General features: G+C 41.2%; 1 protein-coding gene across 1 annotated transcript in view; it reads right to left on the minus strand.

Moving 5' to 3' along the window:
• ptprn2 (protein tyrosine phosphatase receptor type N2) overlaps positions 1-19,122 on the minus strand; it is a 289,171-nt gene extending 270,049 nt beyond the window's left edge. The window contains 1 exon segment of the mRNA XM_046356247.1: positions 18,853-19,122. Within this exon segment, the coding sequence (XP_046212203.1) occupies positions 18,853-18,931 (79 nt within the window). The 5' untranslated portion in view covers positions 18,932-19,122.
• Between the last annotated feature and the right edge of the window lie 34 nt (positions 19,123-19,156).

The following is a 19,156-nucleotide window of genomic DNA, read 5'->3' on the forward strand; positions in this document are numbered from 1 at the left end:
TAAATGCTCTACAACAAAGCTTTCTTAGTGTCCAACAAGCTTTCTCTACCCTCAACCTTGTTCTGAACACCTCCAAAACAAAGGTCATGTGGTTTGATAAGAAGAATGCCCCTCTCCCCACTAGTGTGATTACTACCTGTGAGGGCTTAGAGCTTGAGGTAGTCACCTCATACAACTACTTGGGAGAATGGCTAGAAGGTGCACTGTCCTTCTCTCAGCACATATCAAAGCTGCAGGCGAAAATTAAATCTAGACTTGGTTTCCTCTATCGTAATCGCTCCTCTTTCACACCAGCCGCCAAACTAACCCTGATTCAGATCTCTATCCTACCCATGCTAGATTACGGAGACATCATTTATCAATCGGCAAGTAAGGGTGCTCTCCAGCGGCTAGATGTTCTTTACCATTCGGCCATCAGATTTGTAGGGCACATCACTGCACTCTATACTCCTCTGTAAACTGGTCTCTGTATACCTGTCGCAAGACCCACTGGTTGTTGCTTATTTATAAAAACCCCTTAGGCCTGCAGCCCTCTTCCTCTACATACAACACCCGCTCTGACAGTCACATTCTGTTAAAGGTCCCCAAAGCACACTGGGTCGCTCCTCTTTTCAGTTCGCTGCAGCTAGCGACAGGAACAAGCTCCAACAAACACTCAACTAGACAGTTTTATCTCAATCTCTTCATTCAAAGGCTCAATCATGGACACTCTTACTGACAGTTGTGGCTGCTTTGTGTGATGTATTGTTGTCTCTACCTTCTTGCCCTTTGTGCTGTTGTCTGTGCCCAATAATGTTTGTACCATGTTTTGTGCTGCTACCATGTTGTGTTGCTACGATGTTGTGTTGCTACAATGCTGTGTTGTCATGTGTTACTGCCTTGCTATGTTGTTGTCGTATGTCTCTCTTTATGTAGTGTTGTGTCTCTTTTTGTGATGTGTTTTTATATTGTATTTATTTATTTATTTTAATCCCAGGCCTCCGTCCCCGCAGGAGGCCTTTTGGTAGGCCGTCATTGTAAATAAGAATTTGTTCTTAACTGACTTGCCTAGTTAAATAAAGGTTAAATAAATAAAAAGGTTAGTATTGTGGAGTAACTACAATGTTGTTGATAGGTTCATCCTATCACAGCCATTAAAAACGGTTTTCAATGGCCTCAAGGTGAAATACCTGAGTGGTTTCCTTCCCCTCAGGCAAATTATTTACAGTAGGGAGGATGCCTGTATTGATACACCATCCGAAGTGCAATTAACTTCACCATGATCAAAGGGAAATTGTAGATGGCTGTCTGTCTTCAGGGGTACTACAGGGGAAAGAGAGAGAGAGAGAGAGAGGAGGAGACAGAAAGTCATTTGGGGACAGAATAAAAGCTTGTTGATGAATGCAACTCGTAATTTCACAGAGATGAAAGATACTGCAGTCTGCAGTTCTAACCTATCAGATTATGTGCACCTGAATATTCATTAACAGCCATACAGTATTTCATCCCATTGATCTATCCTTCTGTATGCCCCCACACAGGTGGGTGCCGTGCCTAATTTCAACACGGACAAAGTGGATGCTGTGAGGCTGGAAGTGAGTACAGCCACCTCCCGCTGAGTGCTCTTCGCAGCATATCTCATCCTGCCTACATCCCAAATGGCAACCTATTCCAACCTACTCCTTTATAGTGCACTACTTTTGTTCAGGGTCGATAGGGCTAAAGTCACAAGTAGTGCATTGTATAGGAAATAGGGTGCCATTTGGGACATAGTCCATCTCTATTGTAGCCATGACCATGCCTTTTATTATGATTATTGGCTTCTTCCTAGGACACTCTCCTCTACAAGTCCTTTCTGTGCAGTATCAGACTCACTCATTCATCTTATACAACAATTAGATGTAAACCTCATATCTGAGGCTATTATATAAAGAGCGTTATGGTAATGTAGCCACACCATCTCCCATGAGCTTCCCCAAGTTGTAACAAACGGACCAGTTCGTAGCTGGATTCTTCACCGATCTTTTATACTTTCTCCGGAACATGCCATTTGTTCGGACCTCAAGTTTTGTGAGGAGGAAGAAATTCCTTTGTTCTCTATGAAAATTCACTCTGTCGCTTATACTGTGTGGCCATGAGGCAGGTCTTCTCCGCAGGAATTTACGACCTCTCTCTGACCACAGCAGCCTAGTTGAAGGAGGCAGGGAGAGGGGGATGGGGCTTGCTGTACCCAAAGAGGGCAACATCATGACAGGGGTCTTATTATAATTTGTTTATGAATATCACTAGTTGCAACAGAATATCATTGTTGATACCATTTGTATGTCCCTGTGCCCAGTATGAAGTTGGTTAGAAACAATAGAAACATGTGTAGAATTGCAGAAAAGTGGCTTTAAAACAGCAGCAACAACAACATATGCCACCAAGATATCTTTGCTTTTCGAAATAATAGACTATGTTAGAATTACATTTTACACTTCCTCTTCCAATGATCTGTGGGGATATCAAAATCATTTGACTGTCTACCAAATCTACTCATTTAAAATGTTGATTACTTCTACTTGTCATTGTCATTCACCTGATGATAAGACAAGATATGATTTTTTTTGTTGCTAACATATGATGCGGGTCCCTGGGTCGCCGGTGTGCCTGGACGAGGGTCCCGGGGACAAGAAAAGTTTGAAAACCCCTCTTATAAGGAACATCTCATGTCAAGCATATACACGATGCAAATCATCACATCATTACTCAATAATTCATGCTCTCTTTTTGGTTTCCATATGTATTTCACACCTTGGCGTAAGAAGGCTTATAGTCAACAAGGTTGCTTCTCTTTAATAAATCATGATGAAATGCCCAGCCCAACCCAGCACAAGAAAGCAATTTGTTGTGTAACCTCAACATTCTTTCTCAGAGGGCACATTGTTAAAGCAGGCAATCATTTCTCCAGTTAATCACCTTCACAACTCACTATAATCACATGACCCCACTGACATGCATAACATTGAGTTCAGAACACTGATTGAACAGGAGTCAGGAGGACCCTTGCACCCTTACACCACTGGCCATATGGAACGATGTGGTCCAACAGTAGGCTCCCTCCGTGTTTCTCGTGCTTCCCGTGTTTCCGGAGTGTTTCACCGAAATTCTGGGGAGGTCAGGCGACAAGACCGTCACTAGACGGCACCGTGGCAACCAAGCGAAGCAACCGAGGCTGCTGAAATGGGCAGGATGACATTTTGCCTGACCCATTGAATGATTTCCCCTCGTACCGAGTTGTGGTAGGATGTTTAACAGGGAAGTCAAACGGGTCACTTTGCGTGTGCAAGCATTGCACAAATAAACATGAATGTTAATTCAATCATTTCATTCACTCTGCTCGTGTGCGTCAGTGAGCGCCTGCAATGCCAAACTCAAAAATAGAACCTGGTTCTATTTGCGATGCTTGACACATTGCAAGTCCTGCCTCCTCCACATCCTTATTGCTTTTCACAAAGACACAACCCACTTGGTTGCTTAAAAGACAAAACAAGGAGATATTAATCAAAGATAACTAACTAAAAACCAACTTGTTTCCCTTTTTGATCTGTGCATTAGTCCTCGGAGTAGAGAAACGCACGGTTGTTGTAGACAAAATCAACGCGCGCACGTGGACGGATGTGCAGGGCCGGCGTAGCCATGGTGTAAGTCGAGAACGAACAGCTTTGTGAACTTGCTTTGTGAACTTGCTTTGTGAACTTGCTTTGTGAACGCGCTCACCACCAGGCCTTCTCATTACATGGTCCCTGCTCAGGGATCCCCTACGTTAGGGTTTGGTATTTGTGTTGTATTTCTTTTGAATCCGTTTGATCAAATTCCGTTCTCATAGACAATGGGTTAAAAAAACAACAACATCTGTACAATAAAATATCATAAAACATGGTTTCAATGATCATGGGTTAATTGAACAGGTTTAATAGACATGTATTTCTAAGATGGAAGGTTACATAGAGCAGCGTTTCCCAAAACATTAACGCCATCATCCCGGAAACCCTAGACCCACTCCAATTCGCATACCGCCCCAACAGATCCACAGACGACGCAATCTCAATCGCACTCGACACTGCCCTTTCCCACCTCGACAAAAGGAACACCTATGTGCAAATGCTGTTCATTGAATACAGCTCAGCGTTCAACACCATAGTGCCGCCCACAAAACTCATCACTAAGCTATGGAGCCTGGGACGAAACACCTCCCTCTGCAACTAGATCCTGAACTTCCTGGCGGGCCGCCCCCAGGTGTTAAGGGTAGGCAACAACACATCTGGCCACCCAGGGGTGCGTGCTTAATCCCCTCCTGTACTCCCTGTTCACCCACGACTGCGTGGCCACGCACGACTCCAACACCGTCTTTAGGTTTGCTGACGACACAAAGGTGGTGTGCCTGATCACCAACAATGATGAGACAGCCTGTTGGGAGGTCAGATGTGTTGTTGGCAGTGTGTTGCCAGGACAACAACCTCTCCCTCAACGTCAGCAGGTCGAGACTTTCAAGTTACTTTATATCCATATCACCAATAAACTATCATGGTCCAAACACACCAAGGAAGTCCTGACGGGGGCACGACAATGCCTTTTTCCCCCCTCAGGAGACTGAAAAGATTTGGCATGGGTCCCCAGATCCTCAAAAAGTTATACAGCTGCACCAGATCGGTTGCATCACCGCCTGGTATGGCAACTGCTCGGCATCCGACCGTAAGGCGCTACAGAGGGTAGTGCGAATGGCCCAGTACATCACTGGGGCCAAGCTTCCTGACATCAAATCAAATGACACAGATTTAGCAGATGTTATTGCGTGTGTAAGTGAAATGCTTGTACTCCTAGCTCCAACAGTGCAGTAGTATCTAACAATTCAAAACAATACACAAATCTAAAAGTAAAATAATGGAATAGAAAGAAACAGAAATATTAGGGCGAGCAATGCCGGAGTGGCATTGACTAAAATACAGTAGAATATAATACAGTATATACATATGAGATGAGTAAAGCAGTATATAAACATTATTAAAGTGACTAGGACCTATAAACCAGGCGGTGACTCCAGTCACCCAAGTCATAGACTGTTCTCTCTGCTACCGCAAGGCAAGCTGTACTGGAGTGCCAAGTCTAGGTCCAAAAGGCTCCTTTCACAGTTTCTACCTCCAAGCCATAAGACTGCTGAACAATTAACAAAATGGCCACCCGGACTACTTGCATGTTTTTAAACTGCTGCTACTCGCTGTTTATTATCTATGCATAGTCACTTTACCCCTACCCACGTACACATTACCTCGACTAACCTGTACTCCCGCACATTGACTCGGTACCAGTACCCACTGTACTTAGCCTCATTATTGCTACTTTGTGTTACATTTTATTTTTTACTTTATCTAGTAAATCTTTTCTTAACCAACAATGCAGTTTTAAGAAAATAGAGTTAAGGGCTTGCAAGTCAGCATTTCACGGGGCATATGACAAATAACATTTGATTTGATCTCAGTGAACTAATCCATTGCGGAGGCAGCCGGGATGGCACAGTCCAAGAAGAAGGGGAGTGTGTGGCTAAGATGTACAATGCACTTCTGTCTCCAGAATGCGCTTTCTCCCGCCAATTTGTACACATTCATTGTTTCATAAAGTCATTGTGTGAATTGTTTCATTGTTAGTGTCTATCAATTCCCCCATTACATATAGGCCTATCACCAGCAGTCAACTCCTATCATTTCTAATCTACAATGTTTGTTTGGTTCCGGAAATTTCTGTTAATACATTCAATATACTATTATTCCAGTCTTTTACCGTACTCATTGTCAGAGTGGGCACCTTGTTTGCAGAGCGCACAAACTATTCTATACCTTTGGATTATTTTAATTCCATTTATGAGTTTTGTCAATTTAGTCATTATGGTTTTTTGGAGCGCTCCTGTCAATGTTGAGTAACGACGTACACCTGTTTACGCATAGAAGTAGGCCTATAGGCTACCTGGCCTACGCAAAAATGTAGGCATATAAATGTGCCCATTTGGGGATCTGATAGAATTTCTGATTGGCTTAACGGACCACCACCAATGAGCTGTGGAGCTTCTCAAAGTAATCATTTCTTCACATGAAACAGCAACAAAACAAAGTATTATTATTTTTTTTGACATCCATTGAGAATGACAATAGTTCCTCAATGTACTTGAAAAATCTTTCCAGCTCTCTCCCTTTCGATAACCACTCTGCGTGAAAGGGAAAAATGTCATGCTCTGATCCAGTGGAAATTACAGAAAATACCTTGACCTCTTATCCCTTGCACAAATAGCCTACAGCTGTCCCAAGCTCACTGGTGCAGGAAACTCTGAGGGCCCAGAATATTTTCTACAATGTTGCAAGTTTGCTAGCAAGAGCTTCAGGCTGGACAAAAGTTGATACAATGTTTCAAGTTCCTTGCTGACAGGCCACGCTTTGCCAATGTGATTTATAGGATATTTATTTTTATCGGGATATTTTCTACCTGCAGGCTGCAATGTTTTTATTTGTTGGCTTTATGTAGGCTATTTTTACATAGTTGGCAATGGCAATAGAAGTTACTTTTTAGGTTTCTATAATTTTGATTTAGATTTGGATCGAATTTTGATTAACCACAAAACAATGATTTTGAGATAAGAGGTTTTAATAAATTAAATTAAACTGTTCCATGAAAATGTGCATTTGAAAACCATAATTGGAACACAGATCGGTAGAAATGGTAAGATTAATTGACACTTTTTTTTGGTATCTGTCCTTTAATATTTATATTTTTGACAACTTTTACCTCACTACAATCCTAAAGAAAATAATGTACTTTTTACTCCAAAACACTCAAAAGTACTCATTAGATTTTGAATGCTTAGCAGGACTAGAAAATGGTCCCATTAACGCACTTACCAAGAGAACATCACTGGTCATCCCTACATCCTCTGATCTGCCAGACTCACTAAACACAAATGCTTCATTTGTAAATGATGTCTGAGTATTTGAGTGTGCTCCTGGCTATCCGTAAATTTAAAAAATATATATATTAATGCCATCTGGTTTGCTTAATATAAGGAATTTGAAATTATTTCTACATTTTAATACTTAAATATATTTGAGCAATTACATATACTTTGATACTTTTTTGTCAGGGACAGCCCTGGTCCCAACCGTTTGGGCTAAAAACAAATGTTGAAAACTGAGATTCTCACAAACATGGTGGTGCTCTCCGTTTTGCTCTACGACCCCCACAAGTGCCACAGGACTAGTCTGAAGCTAACCGGTACCGCAAAAAAAAAATGAATGGAAGTATGGAGGTAGTTTTGTGCCTTTATTGATATGTGTAAGAAAATGAACATTTCCTGAACTTTATTATATCTCCTAGATATAGGACAGACACTTTTATGCCATTCATAAACGTGTTGTTCAATGCGTTTCTACGGGTTATAGTAGTAAAGGCCAAATTCATTCATATATATTTTGTGATACCTAAAGGGGTCCTAAAATTCTAAATCAAATAGATAAATGATCCATGGTATGACCATCTTAAAACAATTCCATATGTCAGACAAAGGCTGTACACTGCCAGCACTGAATCTGCAATGATACTTGCACACAGTAAGTGCATGTGATATTTAAGCTACACTATGCAGAAATCGCTCTGCCATTTTCTGTTTGCTAGGATTCTAGTAGCTCACCTAAACTGAAATGTCAGAAAACAAGCACGTAAAATGTTGAGAATCATTGTACAAGCTAAACTGCTGTGAAATAGATTTTCCATAACCAAAAATATTGTATTTTCAGCAGTTTGAAGCTGGCGTACAAAACTGAAAGTTAAAGATGCAAAAATGAAACTTATGAATGGGAAGCATAGAAATAGCTCACATAGAACCGATCTATCGCTTCGTAGACTTGCTTTCAATGAGAACAACAGATCTATAACTCACATTTTATGTTGCAGCTTTAATAGGCGTCCTGTTAACGGGACAGTTGTAAATCATGCAGTGCCTTGTGCCACGGTCGCAGATTTTACAGAAACAACAAATGTCGGTACATATACAGTTGAAGACAGAAGTGTACATACACTTAGGTTGGAGTCATTAAAATTTGTTTTTCAACCACTCCACAAATTTCTTGTTAACAAACTATAGTTTTGGCAAGTCGGTTAAGGACATCTAATTTGTGCATGACACAAGTAATTTTACAGACAGATTATTTCACTTAAAATTCAATGTATCACAATTCCAGTGGTTCAGAAGTTGACATACACTAAGTTGACTGTGCCTTTAAACAGCTTGGAAAATTCCATAAAATTATGTCATGGCTTTAGAAGCTTCTGATAGGCTAATTGACATCATTTGAGTCAATTGGAGGTGTACCTGTTTATGTATTTCAAGGCCTACCTTCAAACTCATTGTCTCTTTGCTTGACATCATGGGAAAATCAAAAGAAATCAGCCAAGACCTCAGAAAAAAATGGTAGACCTCCACAACACTTGTTCATCCTTGAGAGCAATTTAGAAATGCCTGAAGGTACCACGCTCATCTGTACAAACAATAGTACACAAGTATAAACACCATGGGACCACGCAGCCATCATACCGCTCAGGAAGGAGGGAAAAGGGGGAGGCTTGCAAGCTGAAGAACACCATCCAAACCATGAAGCACAGGGTGGCAGCATCATGTTGTGGGGGTGCTTTGCTGCAGGAGGGACTAGTGCACTTCACAAAAATGTTGGCATCATGAGGAATGAAAATTATGTGGATATATTGAAGCAACATCTCAAGACATCAGTCAGGAAGTTAATGCTTTTTGTGGGCAGAATTGAAAGTGTGTGCGAACAAGGAGGCCTACAAACCTGATTCAGTTACACCAGCTCTGTCAGGAGGAATGGGCCAACATTCACCCAACTTATTGTGGTAAGGTTGTGGAAGGCTAACCGAAACGTTTGACCCAAGTTAAGCAATTTAGAGGCAATGCTACCAAATACTAATTGAGTGTATGTAAACTTCTGACCCACTGGGAATGCGATGAAAGAAATAAAAGCTGAAATAAATAATTAAAATGTTTAAAAGTTTAAATGTATTTGGCTAAGGTGTATGTAAACTTCCGACTTCAACTCTAAGTGTCTTATATCGGCTGAAAACTTAAATTCTTGTTGATATAACTACACTGTCCAATTTACAGTAGCTATTACTGCGAAAAAATGCCATGCTACTGTTTGAGGAGAACTCCTACCAACAAAACACTTTTCACTGCGATAGGTTTGATAAATTCACCTCTGAAGGTGAATGTGTACTTAGATTCTGAAATCTTGCTCTGATGTATCATCCAAAGGGTCCCAGAGATAACATGAAGTGTCGTTTTGTTAGATAAAATACTTTTTAATACCCTAAAAAAGGTCCATATAGCATGCACGATCGATGTTGTATTTTCACTCGTTCAATTTGCAAAGAAAGGAATCTGTGAATCTAACGCTAAATGTTGTTTCAACCAGTCAAATCACGTTTGTATTTATTCCTCAGAGAACGTAACCAGACTTCACTATATCATTAGGGGTGTCGTATATCCTATAGGACACCAAATTTGGTCAGAGAGCGACGCCTTCATGGCACACCGATGACACGGGCCGGGCTTCACTTGATCGACTGTAATTTTATCAAACAAGCACCAACCCCGGGTCAAACAAAGCTAGCTAGATAGGCAATGAGGGAGTGTCTGTCGCAAAATGTAGCTGCTAACCATGTAAAGATTGTTTTTGGAAGCATTATTTCACGTTAATGAACCAACTTTTTTTCTTGATTACTTGGAATTTATTTAATTGCTTGTAACCCAATTGAAGAATTTTGGATAGGTCATTTGAAAACGAAAATTATACATGAAAGAAGATGAAAATGTTATTTACTAGGTTTAACCAAAAATGATAAGTTGAAAGAAATAGGTTGCAACTTGAAATATTGCTTTGTTAATAATCAAATAATATAACAGTTAGCACTGAATCATATTTGGTTTCAATTGAAAAAAAAAAACGTATTTACTTGTAACCAGTTTAAGTATTTTTTTTAGGTTGATCCAAAGTCATCTTTTACAGTGTACCTGGAACCAAAATGGTTTCTACCTGGAACCAAAATGGTTTCTACCTGGAACCAAAATGGTTTCTACCTGGAACCAAAATGGTTTCTACCTGGAACCAAAATGGTTTCTACCTGGAACCAAAATGGTTTCTACCTGGAACCAAAATGGTTTCTACCTGGAACCAAAATGGTTTCTACCTGGAACCAAAATGGTTTCTACCTGGAACCAAAATGGTTTCTACCTGGAACCAAAATGGTTTCTACCTGGAACCAAAATGGTTTCTACTGGTTCTACCTGGAACCAAAATGGTTTCTACCTGGAACCAAAATGGTTTCTACCTGGAACTAAAATGGTTTCTACCTGGAACCAAAAAGGGTTCTCCTGTGGGGACAGCCCAATAACCCTTTGGAACCCTTTTTCTCAGTGTGGCCAGTATGTGTGGCCTGGCACTTGCAACACCAGGATAGGATAGTAGATTTGATTCCAGCTGGGGCCAGCTATGTGAAAATGTATGCATGCACTAGTGTAAGTCGCTTTGCATGGCATATGACTGGTGCTTATGAACTAAACCACACAAGTCTTATTAAAAGCTGAATACTGGGTCTTAGAATCCTGTCTGGCACACCAGCTTTATGTGGCAGGAAGTTATTTTGTTTCTCCAGAGTGTACTGAAATAGCCCAGAGTGTTAATCAATAGTGCTAGCAAGCCCATTATTGCATTTAATCAGGCCTGGGATTGCTGAGATGAATTCCTCTGTCCGGCCACCACACCGGGATGACAGTGTCCTGAATACACATTATTGCGTTAGTGTACTCATTATACACCTTGACACTGCCGTACTGGACTGACCTTGTAAAGGACCTCCTTTATCAGCTCTCTCTAATTTACACTTAATTCCAGTACACAGTCCCCCAGAGGCAAGATAGGAGGAATGATACTGACATACCTGAGAAATTGCTCTGTGTGCATCCCAAATGGCAACCTCTTCCCTATTTAATGCACTACTTTTGACAAGGCTCTAGTCAAATGTAGTGCACTACATAAGGAATAGTGTGCCACTTGGGGGACACACCATCACAATTATGTGTGTTAATCTAGATAGTACATCCCAAATATTCCCAAAGGTAGGCTACCATAAAGAAGGCAGATATTTCTTACAGTATTAAGTGATACTTTACCATTCCAGGCATAGATGTGTTCCTGGATTTATTTGATTTGGTTCTCTCATTGTCTATGTTCTAAGAGCTCCTGACAACTTTCCTGAAAGTATGTAGATTCCTTCGAGAACACATCTGTTTTGAGCCTGGTGTGCTTTAGAGGGCAAGACTGCCATCTGGGTTGTACTGATTTGGCGCAAAACGGAAGAAACAGGACTGAAACAGGGATGAACAAATCAAATCAAATGTGTTACATGCGCCAAATACAACAGGTGTAGATCTTACCGTGAAATGCTTACTTACAATCCCTTAACCAACAATGCAGTTGTGAAAAATAAGAGTTAAATAAATATGTTACAAAATTAAAAATGTAAAGTAACAATACAATAATAACGAGGCTATATACAGAGGGTTCCGGTACCGAGTCAATGTGCAGGGGTACAGGTTAGTCAAGGTAATTGAGGTAATATACATGTAGGTAGGAGTAAAGTGACTATGTATAGCTAAATAACAGTGAGTATCAGCAGCGTTAAAAACGGGGGGCAGAGTCAATGCAAATAGTCTGGGTAGCCATTTGATTAGCTGTTCAGCAGTCTTATGGCTTGGGGTAGAAGCTGTTTAGAAGCCTCTTGGACCTAGCCTTGGCACTCCGGTACCATTTGCCATGCGGTAGCAGAGAGAACAGTCTATGACTTGGGTGGCTGGAGTCTTTGACAATTTTTAGGGCCTTCCTCTGACACCACCTGGTATAGAGGTCCTGGATGGCAGGAAGCTTGGCCCCCATGATGTACTGGGCTGTACGCACTAGCCTCTGTAGTGCCTTGCGGTCGGAGGCCGAGCAGTTGCCATACCAAGCAGTGATGCAACCAGTCAAGATACTCTCAATGGTGCAGCTGTAGAACTTTTTGAGGATCTGAGGGCCCATGCCAAATCTTTTCAATTTCCTGAGGAGGGAATAGGCGTTGTCGTGCCCTCTTCACGACTGTCTCGGTGTGTTTGGACCATGATAGTTTGTTGGCGATGTGGACACTAAGGAACTTGAAGCTACCTGAACTTGTCCAATAACAAACTCGTTTTGGGTTTCCGTTACAAAGCATTTTGCTATTGTTTGCCTTAATAAATACAACCCAGTTCGTCTCCACCTTTAGTGTCTCCGTCTACTCCTAAAGGGAAGAACTTAGCCTTGACCTAAAGTGTGTTCTGGATGCTCACTGGGAACACTCAGAACAGAGTGTAAGCAGCCAGCCGAATATCTCCTAAAGACAGATCTCCCCTCCTGGAAACAGACGCACAAACCTGCCTGGAAACACGTACAGCGCAGCACAGCTACTTTTCTCTCTCTACCCATCTCAATAACCACTCAATGTCAATATAGTCTTCAGAGCATCTGGTTTGTTTTATGGCAGTGGCTCCGCTTGATCTGCCATCCCACCATCCGTGGCAGTGTACAAAAGCTCTGAATAAAGCCTGCTTTAGGATGTTTTACTGCAATGCAATACTAATGTATTACACCTCAAAAGGCTGAACTTTGGGTTTAGTGCAAACTCAGAATCCCATTTGCCCATTTATGACTCACGGCAATAGAAAAGTATATTAAGCAGGACTTCCATTGCGTCCATTTCCAAATAAACATTGGATTATACTGCGTCATAATTCATGTGAGGTATTGAAAAAATTGAATGCTACAACAGCTGTATCCTGGTTTGGTACAGCTGAGAGAAGTTTATCATAATATTCCTTGTTAGTTGGAATCAATAGCCATTTATTTCACTGGGGAACAGATGTGAGCTGAAAATGTGAACATGATGTTAGATCAATTACACTCCAATTAAACGCGGCAGCTGTCGGGATTATGAATCTATGAAAACAGACTTTGCAAATCGCAGACCAACTGCTCAGTGATCATAATTTCACCATAGAGCACAAGATAGTTTGCTTGCGTTTCATTGGCTCTTAACCTCCCGTGCTATATTGTTTGTTTTTTCGCATTGTTTGTAACTTATTTTGTACATAATGTTGCTGCTACCGTCTCTTATGGCCGAAAAGAGCTTCTGGACATCAGAACTGTGATTACTCACCTCGAAATGGACAAATATTATTATCATTTATTTTTACGAGTCGGACAGGAAGGATATACTCCAAACACCCGAGCAGGCCCTCCTCCTCGTCATTCGTATGAGAAAGAAACAGATTTTGCGGAAGGAGATCGGGGTGCCTTGTGAGGATCAGGCGATGAGTGGCTATTCTTCCTTTGCCATCTGTACTGTTAGCTAACGTTCATCGCTGGGAAATAAATGGGACGAACTAAAAGCACGTATATCCTACCAACGGGACATTCAAAATGTGAATATCTTATGTTTCACCGAGTTGTGGCTGGACAATGACATTAATAACATACAGCTGGCAGGTTATATACTCTATCGGCAAGATAGAACAGCAGCCTGTGGTAAGACACGGGATGGCCTATGTTTATTTGTAAACAACAGCTGGTGCACAATATCTAAGGAAGTCTCAAGGTTTTGCTCACCTGAGGTAGTGTATCTCATGATAAGCTGTAGACCCCACTATCTACCTCGAGAGTTCATCTGTATTTCTCGTAGCGGTCTACATACCACCACAGACCGATGCTGGCACTAAGACCGCACTCAATGAACTGTATACAGCCAAAAGCAAACCCGAAAACGCTCATCCAGAGGCAGAGCTCATAGTGGCTGGGGACTTAGATGCAGGGATACTTAAATCAGTTTTACCTCATTTCTATCAGCATGTTAAATGTGCAAACACAGGGGGGAATAAAATTGTAATAAAAAAACTCTAGACCACCTTTACACCAAGCAAAAATTATAGCAGGAAGCACCAGTGACTGTCTATAAAAAAAGTGGTCAGATGAAGCAGATGCTAAACCACAGGACTGTTTTGCTAGCACAAGACTGGAATATGTTCTGGGATTCTTCCGATAGCATTGAGGAGTGCATCACATCAGTCACTGGCTTCATCAATAAGTGCATCGGTGACGTCATCCCCACAGTGACTGTATGTACATAACCCAAACAGAAGCCATGGACCCCAACCCCTCTTTTACGCTGCTGCTACTCTCTGTTTATCATATATGCATAGTCACTTTAACTATACATTCATGTACATACTACCTCAACAAACTACCATGGACAACAGCTTTTACCCCCAAGCCATAAGACTCCTGAACATCTAATCAAATGGCTACCCAGACTTTTTGCATTGCCCTCCCCCTCTATTCTACACTGCTACTCAGTTATCTATGCATAGTCACTTAAAAACTCTACCTACATGTACATATTACCTCAATTACCTCGACACAATGACTCTGTACCGGTACCCCCTGAATATAACCTTGCTATTGTTATTTTACTGCTGCTCTTAATTATTTGTTACTTTTATCTCTTACCTTTTTAAGGTATTTTCTTAAAACTGCAATGTTGGTTATGGGCTTGTATGTAAGAATTTTACTGCAAGGTCTACACCTGTTGTATTTTGGCACATGTGACAAATAATATTTGATTTGATTTATACAGGCCACCTGAAAATAAACACTCTATCCACTGGGATGATTTATACGCACTGCCATTGAACATCGCAACTCACTGAATAGATCTGTGGGATGCCAGATGCCCATTGCTAGTGGGGAGAGAGCGAAACCAATGAATCAAAGCAAAAGTTGACAGGATCTATTAGAAGATAAGGTTGACAAGAGCAGAGCACATTGAGTAGAGAAACCGCAGGCTTTGAAGACACGCGTAGCTACCCACTGGGCTCAGACATCAGTTCAACGTCTGGTTTTGATTTACATTTGGTAGAGTAGTCAACTAATGTGATTTCAATGTGAAATAAACAAACAAACAAAAATGGCACCACATCATTGGATTTAGGTTCAAAGTTGGGGAAGTCGTTCAAAATTCTGACGCAGTTGTCGAATCAACACATCCGTCATTGCTGCTGTGAACTGCATCACAAGAGACATGCCAAACGGGAGATGTATAAAAAAACATTACATACAGTTGAAGTCAGAAGTTTAAATACACCTTAGCCAAATACATTTAAACTCAGTTTTACACAATTCCTGACATTTAATCATAGTAAAAATCCCCTGTCTTCAGTCAGTTAGGATCACTACTTTATTTTAAGAATGTGAAATGTCAGAATAATAGTAGAGAATGATTTAATTTCAGCTTTTACTTCATCACATTTCCAGTGGGTCAGAAGTTTACATTCACTCAATTAGCATTTGGTAGAATTGCCTTTAAATTGCTTAACTTGGGTTAAACGTTTCAGGTAGCCTTCCACAAACTTCCCACAACAAGTTGGGTGAATTTTGGCCCCATTCACCCTGACAGAACTGGTGTAACTGAGTCATGTTTGTAGGCCTCCTTGCTAGCACACTCTTTTTCAGTTCTGCCCACAAATCTTCCATAGGATTGAGCTCAGGGTTTTGTGATGGCCACTCCAATACCTTGACTTTGTTGTCCTTACGCCATTTTGCCACAACTTTGGAAGTATGCTTGGGGTCATTGTCCATTTGGAAGACCCATTTGTGACCAAGCTTTAACTTCCTGACTGATATCTTGAGATGTTGCTTCAATATATCCACATAATTTTTGTTCCTCATGATGCCATCTATTTTGTGAAGTGCACCAGTCCCTCCTGCAGCAAAGCACCCCCATAACATGATGCTGCCACCTCCATGCTTCACGGTTGGGATGGTGTTCTTCGGCTTGCAAGCCTCCCCATTTTTCCTTCAAACATAACGATGGTCAATATGGCCACAGTTATATTTTTGTTTCATCAGACCAGAGGACATTTCTCAATGAAGTACAATCTTTATCCCCATCGGTAGTTGCAAACCGTAGTCTGGCTTTTTTTAATGGCGTTTAGGAGCATTGGCTTCTTCCCTGCTGAGCGGCCTTTCAGGTTGTTGATATTGGACTCGTTTTACTGTGGATATACAGTGGGGCAAAAAAGTATTTAGTCAGCCACCAATTGTGCAAGTTCTCCCACTTAAAAATAAGTATTTGGTCACCTACAAACAAGCAAGATTTCTGGCTCTCACATACCTGTAACTTCTTCTTTCAGAGGCTCCTCTGTCCTCCACTCGTTACCTGTATTAATGGCACCTGTTTGAACTTGTTATCAGTATAAAACACACCTGTCCACAACCTCAAACAGTCACACTCCAAACTCCACTATGGCCAAGACCAAAGAGCTGTCAAAGGACACCAGAAACAAAATTGTAGACCTGCACCAGGCTGGGAAGACTGAATCTGCAATAAGTAAGCAGCTTGGTTTGAATAAATCAACTGTGGGACCAATTATTAGGAAATGGAAGAAAAAAACCCTGCCTTGATGTAATTACCTTCTAGTCATGCTTGTGTGAGATGCAAAGTGCCTGTTTCCCTAAACTAAACCATTCCCTCTTTCCAGGTAGTCTGATGAGATACATGCTTAATGGTTTCTCTATGTCCCAAATGGCACCCTATTCCCTATGTTGTACACTACCTTGACCAGGGCCCAGTGCGGGCATAGGGCAGCAGGCTGGATTCACACCTTTGACACGACCTCTCTCCACTGTAATCCTCTTTAATAAAGTAAAAAAAATACAGGAAAATATTTATTCAATAAAAAAGAAAAAAAGAAAAAGGGAGTGCACTATGCAGGGAATAGGGTGCCATTTGGGACACACTCTAAATATCCCCATTGCCAGAAATCAAATGACAACACCCTCAGCTCTGTCATCAAACAGCCTCTATACTCTGATCCTGAATCTGTGGTTATTAATTCCACTCCAAGCCTTTGTTTAGCTCTTCAAGTAACTGATATTTATAGCTGCTCAGATATCACCTCTCTACCACCATCTCCTTTTTTTCCAGAGCTCCCATGTGCTATTTGGTGTCATTACACACATACAGATGACACAGTACACCCACTCAGATCCGCAGTAAGCTACACAACACAAGTCCAACTGGGAATGGTATACGCTCTACGAAACCAATCAGTGCGCTTCCCGGCAACAGTGCAAGGCACACTGGGACTCATTAAAAACAATAACTGTCTCAAACACTTAGGCAGTCCAGACACTGATGATGGAGGCCAACCCCAGAAATATGTACAAAATCAAATGTAAAATCAATTTTAAAAATCACACAAAAAAACAAGCATGAATTTGAACAATGAGAGGGATTCTCCAATGATTGTGTCAGAATTCTCTGTGGGAACACGGCTGACTCATTCAGGATTAACAGAGACAGAGTTCCAAATGGCACCCTTTTCCCGTAATGCACTACTTTGTACCGGGCCAATAGGGCTCTGATCAAAAGTAGTGCACACTAGGGCATAAGGTGCCATGTGGGATGCAGACGGTCAACAGTGGCTCCAAAGCTAAAAAACAAAAATAAAAAAACATTTTGATCAGTTCTCTTGAATGCTGTACCATTCTTCTCCCTATTCATTTCACAAAATTATTTTTCCAGTTAGTTTCACCGAGAGCATTGTGGGAACTTGATGTTAGACTGGCACAGATCGAGACAAGGTGAAAGACCAACAGTCCGAGGGAGTTAGACAGGACAGACATATAGGCCTGCAGTTCTATTGAGAGGCCTACTAAGAAACAGAGTGACGTAAAATAATAATAATACATTGTCACAATCCAAACGTACATACGGCAACTGACTCCATGATCAGATCCTGGTTCAGAGAGAGAATGAAACTGCAGGCCACCACTCCCACACAGACACTACACACACTGATTCAGGATCAGTGAGATGACAGCATCCTTTTGCTTATCATTCTGACAGGGGCAACAGAAACATTCACCTCTAAGCCACCTGGTAATAACCATACCTTCTATGCACTGCAAGGCAACCTCAACAAAAGGGACCATTTATCCACAAAGGCTTCTGAATGTTACACGCCATGTTAAACTGGGGCAAGGCAGGGAAAACCAAATCAAAATACCTGTATAATGGCAGACTTCCCTGCCAAGACCAAATTAAATTAAGTGCTATCCTTTAGAGATTACTACCATGCCAAGAAGGAAATATCTATCTGGAGAAAGGACATTTAAAAAAATGCTTACAAGTTACATAGTAGATATCAGGTAGTAAGTGTGTTTTAAGAATAGGACACCAATCAACTCATGGGCCACACATAGTTCTCATTTTAAAAGGGGCAATCTGGGATTGGTGCATCTATTTAAGGATTTCTAAATTAATTAATTATATACGTGTCTACAAATACTGTATAGCTTAATAAAAACATGGTTAAAACGAATATTAGAATATTATACCGTAGTTGATTGTTTTAATCATTAACGTCAACCTGGGACACACTAAGTTTCTGTCCTGAAGTTGAACCCTGTCAATTAGCCTGCCCTGTTTTGATCTTCCATTTCCCCTGGTTAGTATTACTGAGAATACCTAAACGCTAGTTTTTTTTGTGTCTATTTTACTTTTGTGTTTTTCCATAAACTATACATTCCGTGGACCATATGCCCGCCCAAAAGCCCATCTTTCGCATCGCAACACCTGGACAGGTAAGTATATATATTTTTTATACTTTAATACAAAATGGTCACATATTGACCACGACTCTCGACTTACCATATTTGCTGTCAGCGAAGGTAGTTGAAAGAGACTGGCAAAGACACAACACAGCGAAGATGGAACACGGCGAATCCATTAGGCTACTCTTTACTAATCCATTGCACACCTTTGCTAAAACATCATACTGTCAGTTCTCGATAAAAGATGGTCGAAAATCGCCGGATGAGATAACAGCGAATTAAAGTAGGCGATTTGCGGAGCAATGTCTCGGGTCCGCCACTTCACTCCTGCAGTCGCGACAGGATTCAGCACCGCGAACAGCAACCTTCAGAAGGCGCCCCTCCTAAATTCTGACGTCAAA

This window comes from Oncorhynchus gorbuscha, linkage group LG07 (assembly GCF_021184085.1).
Source record: "Oncorhynchus gorbuscha isolate QuinsamMale2020 ecotype Even-year linkage group LG07, OgorEven_v1.0, whole genome shotgun sequence".
In the NCBI taxonomy this organism is placed as follows: Eukaryota; Metazoa; Chordata; class Actinopteri; order Salmoniformes; family Salmonidae; genus Oncorhynchus; species Oncorhynchus gorbuscha.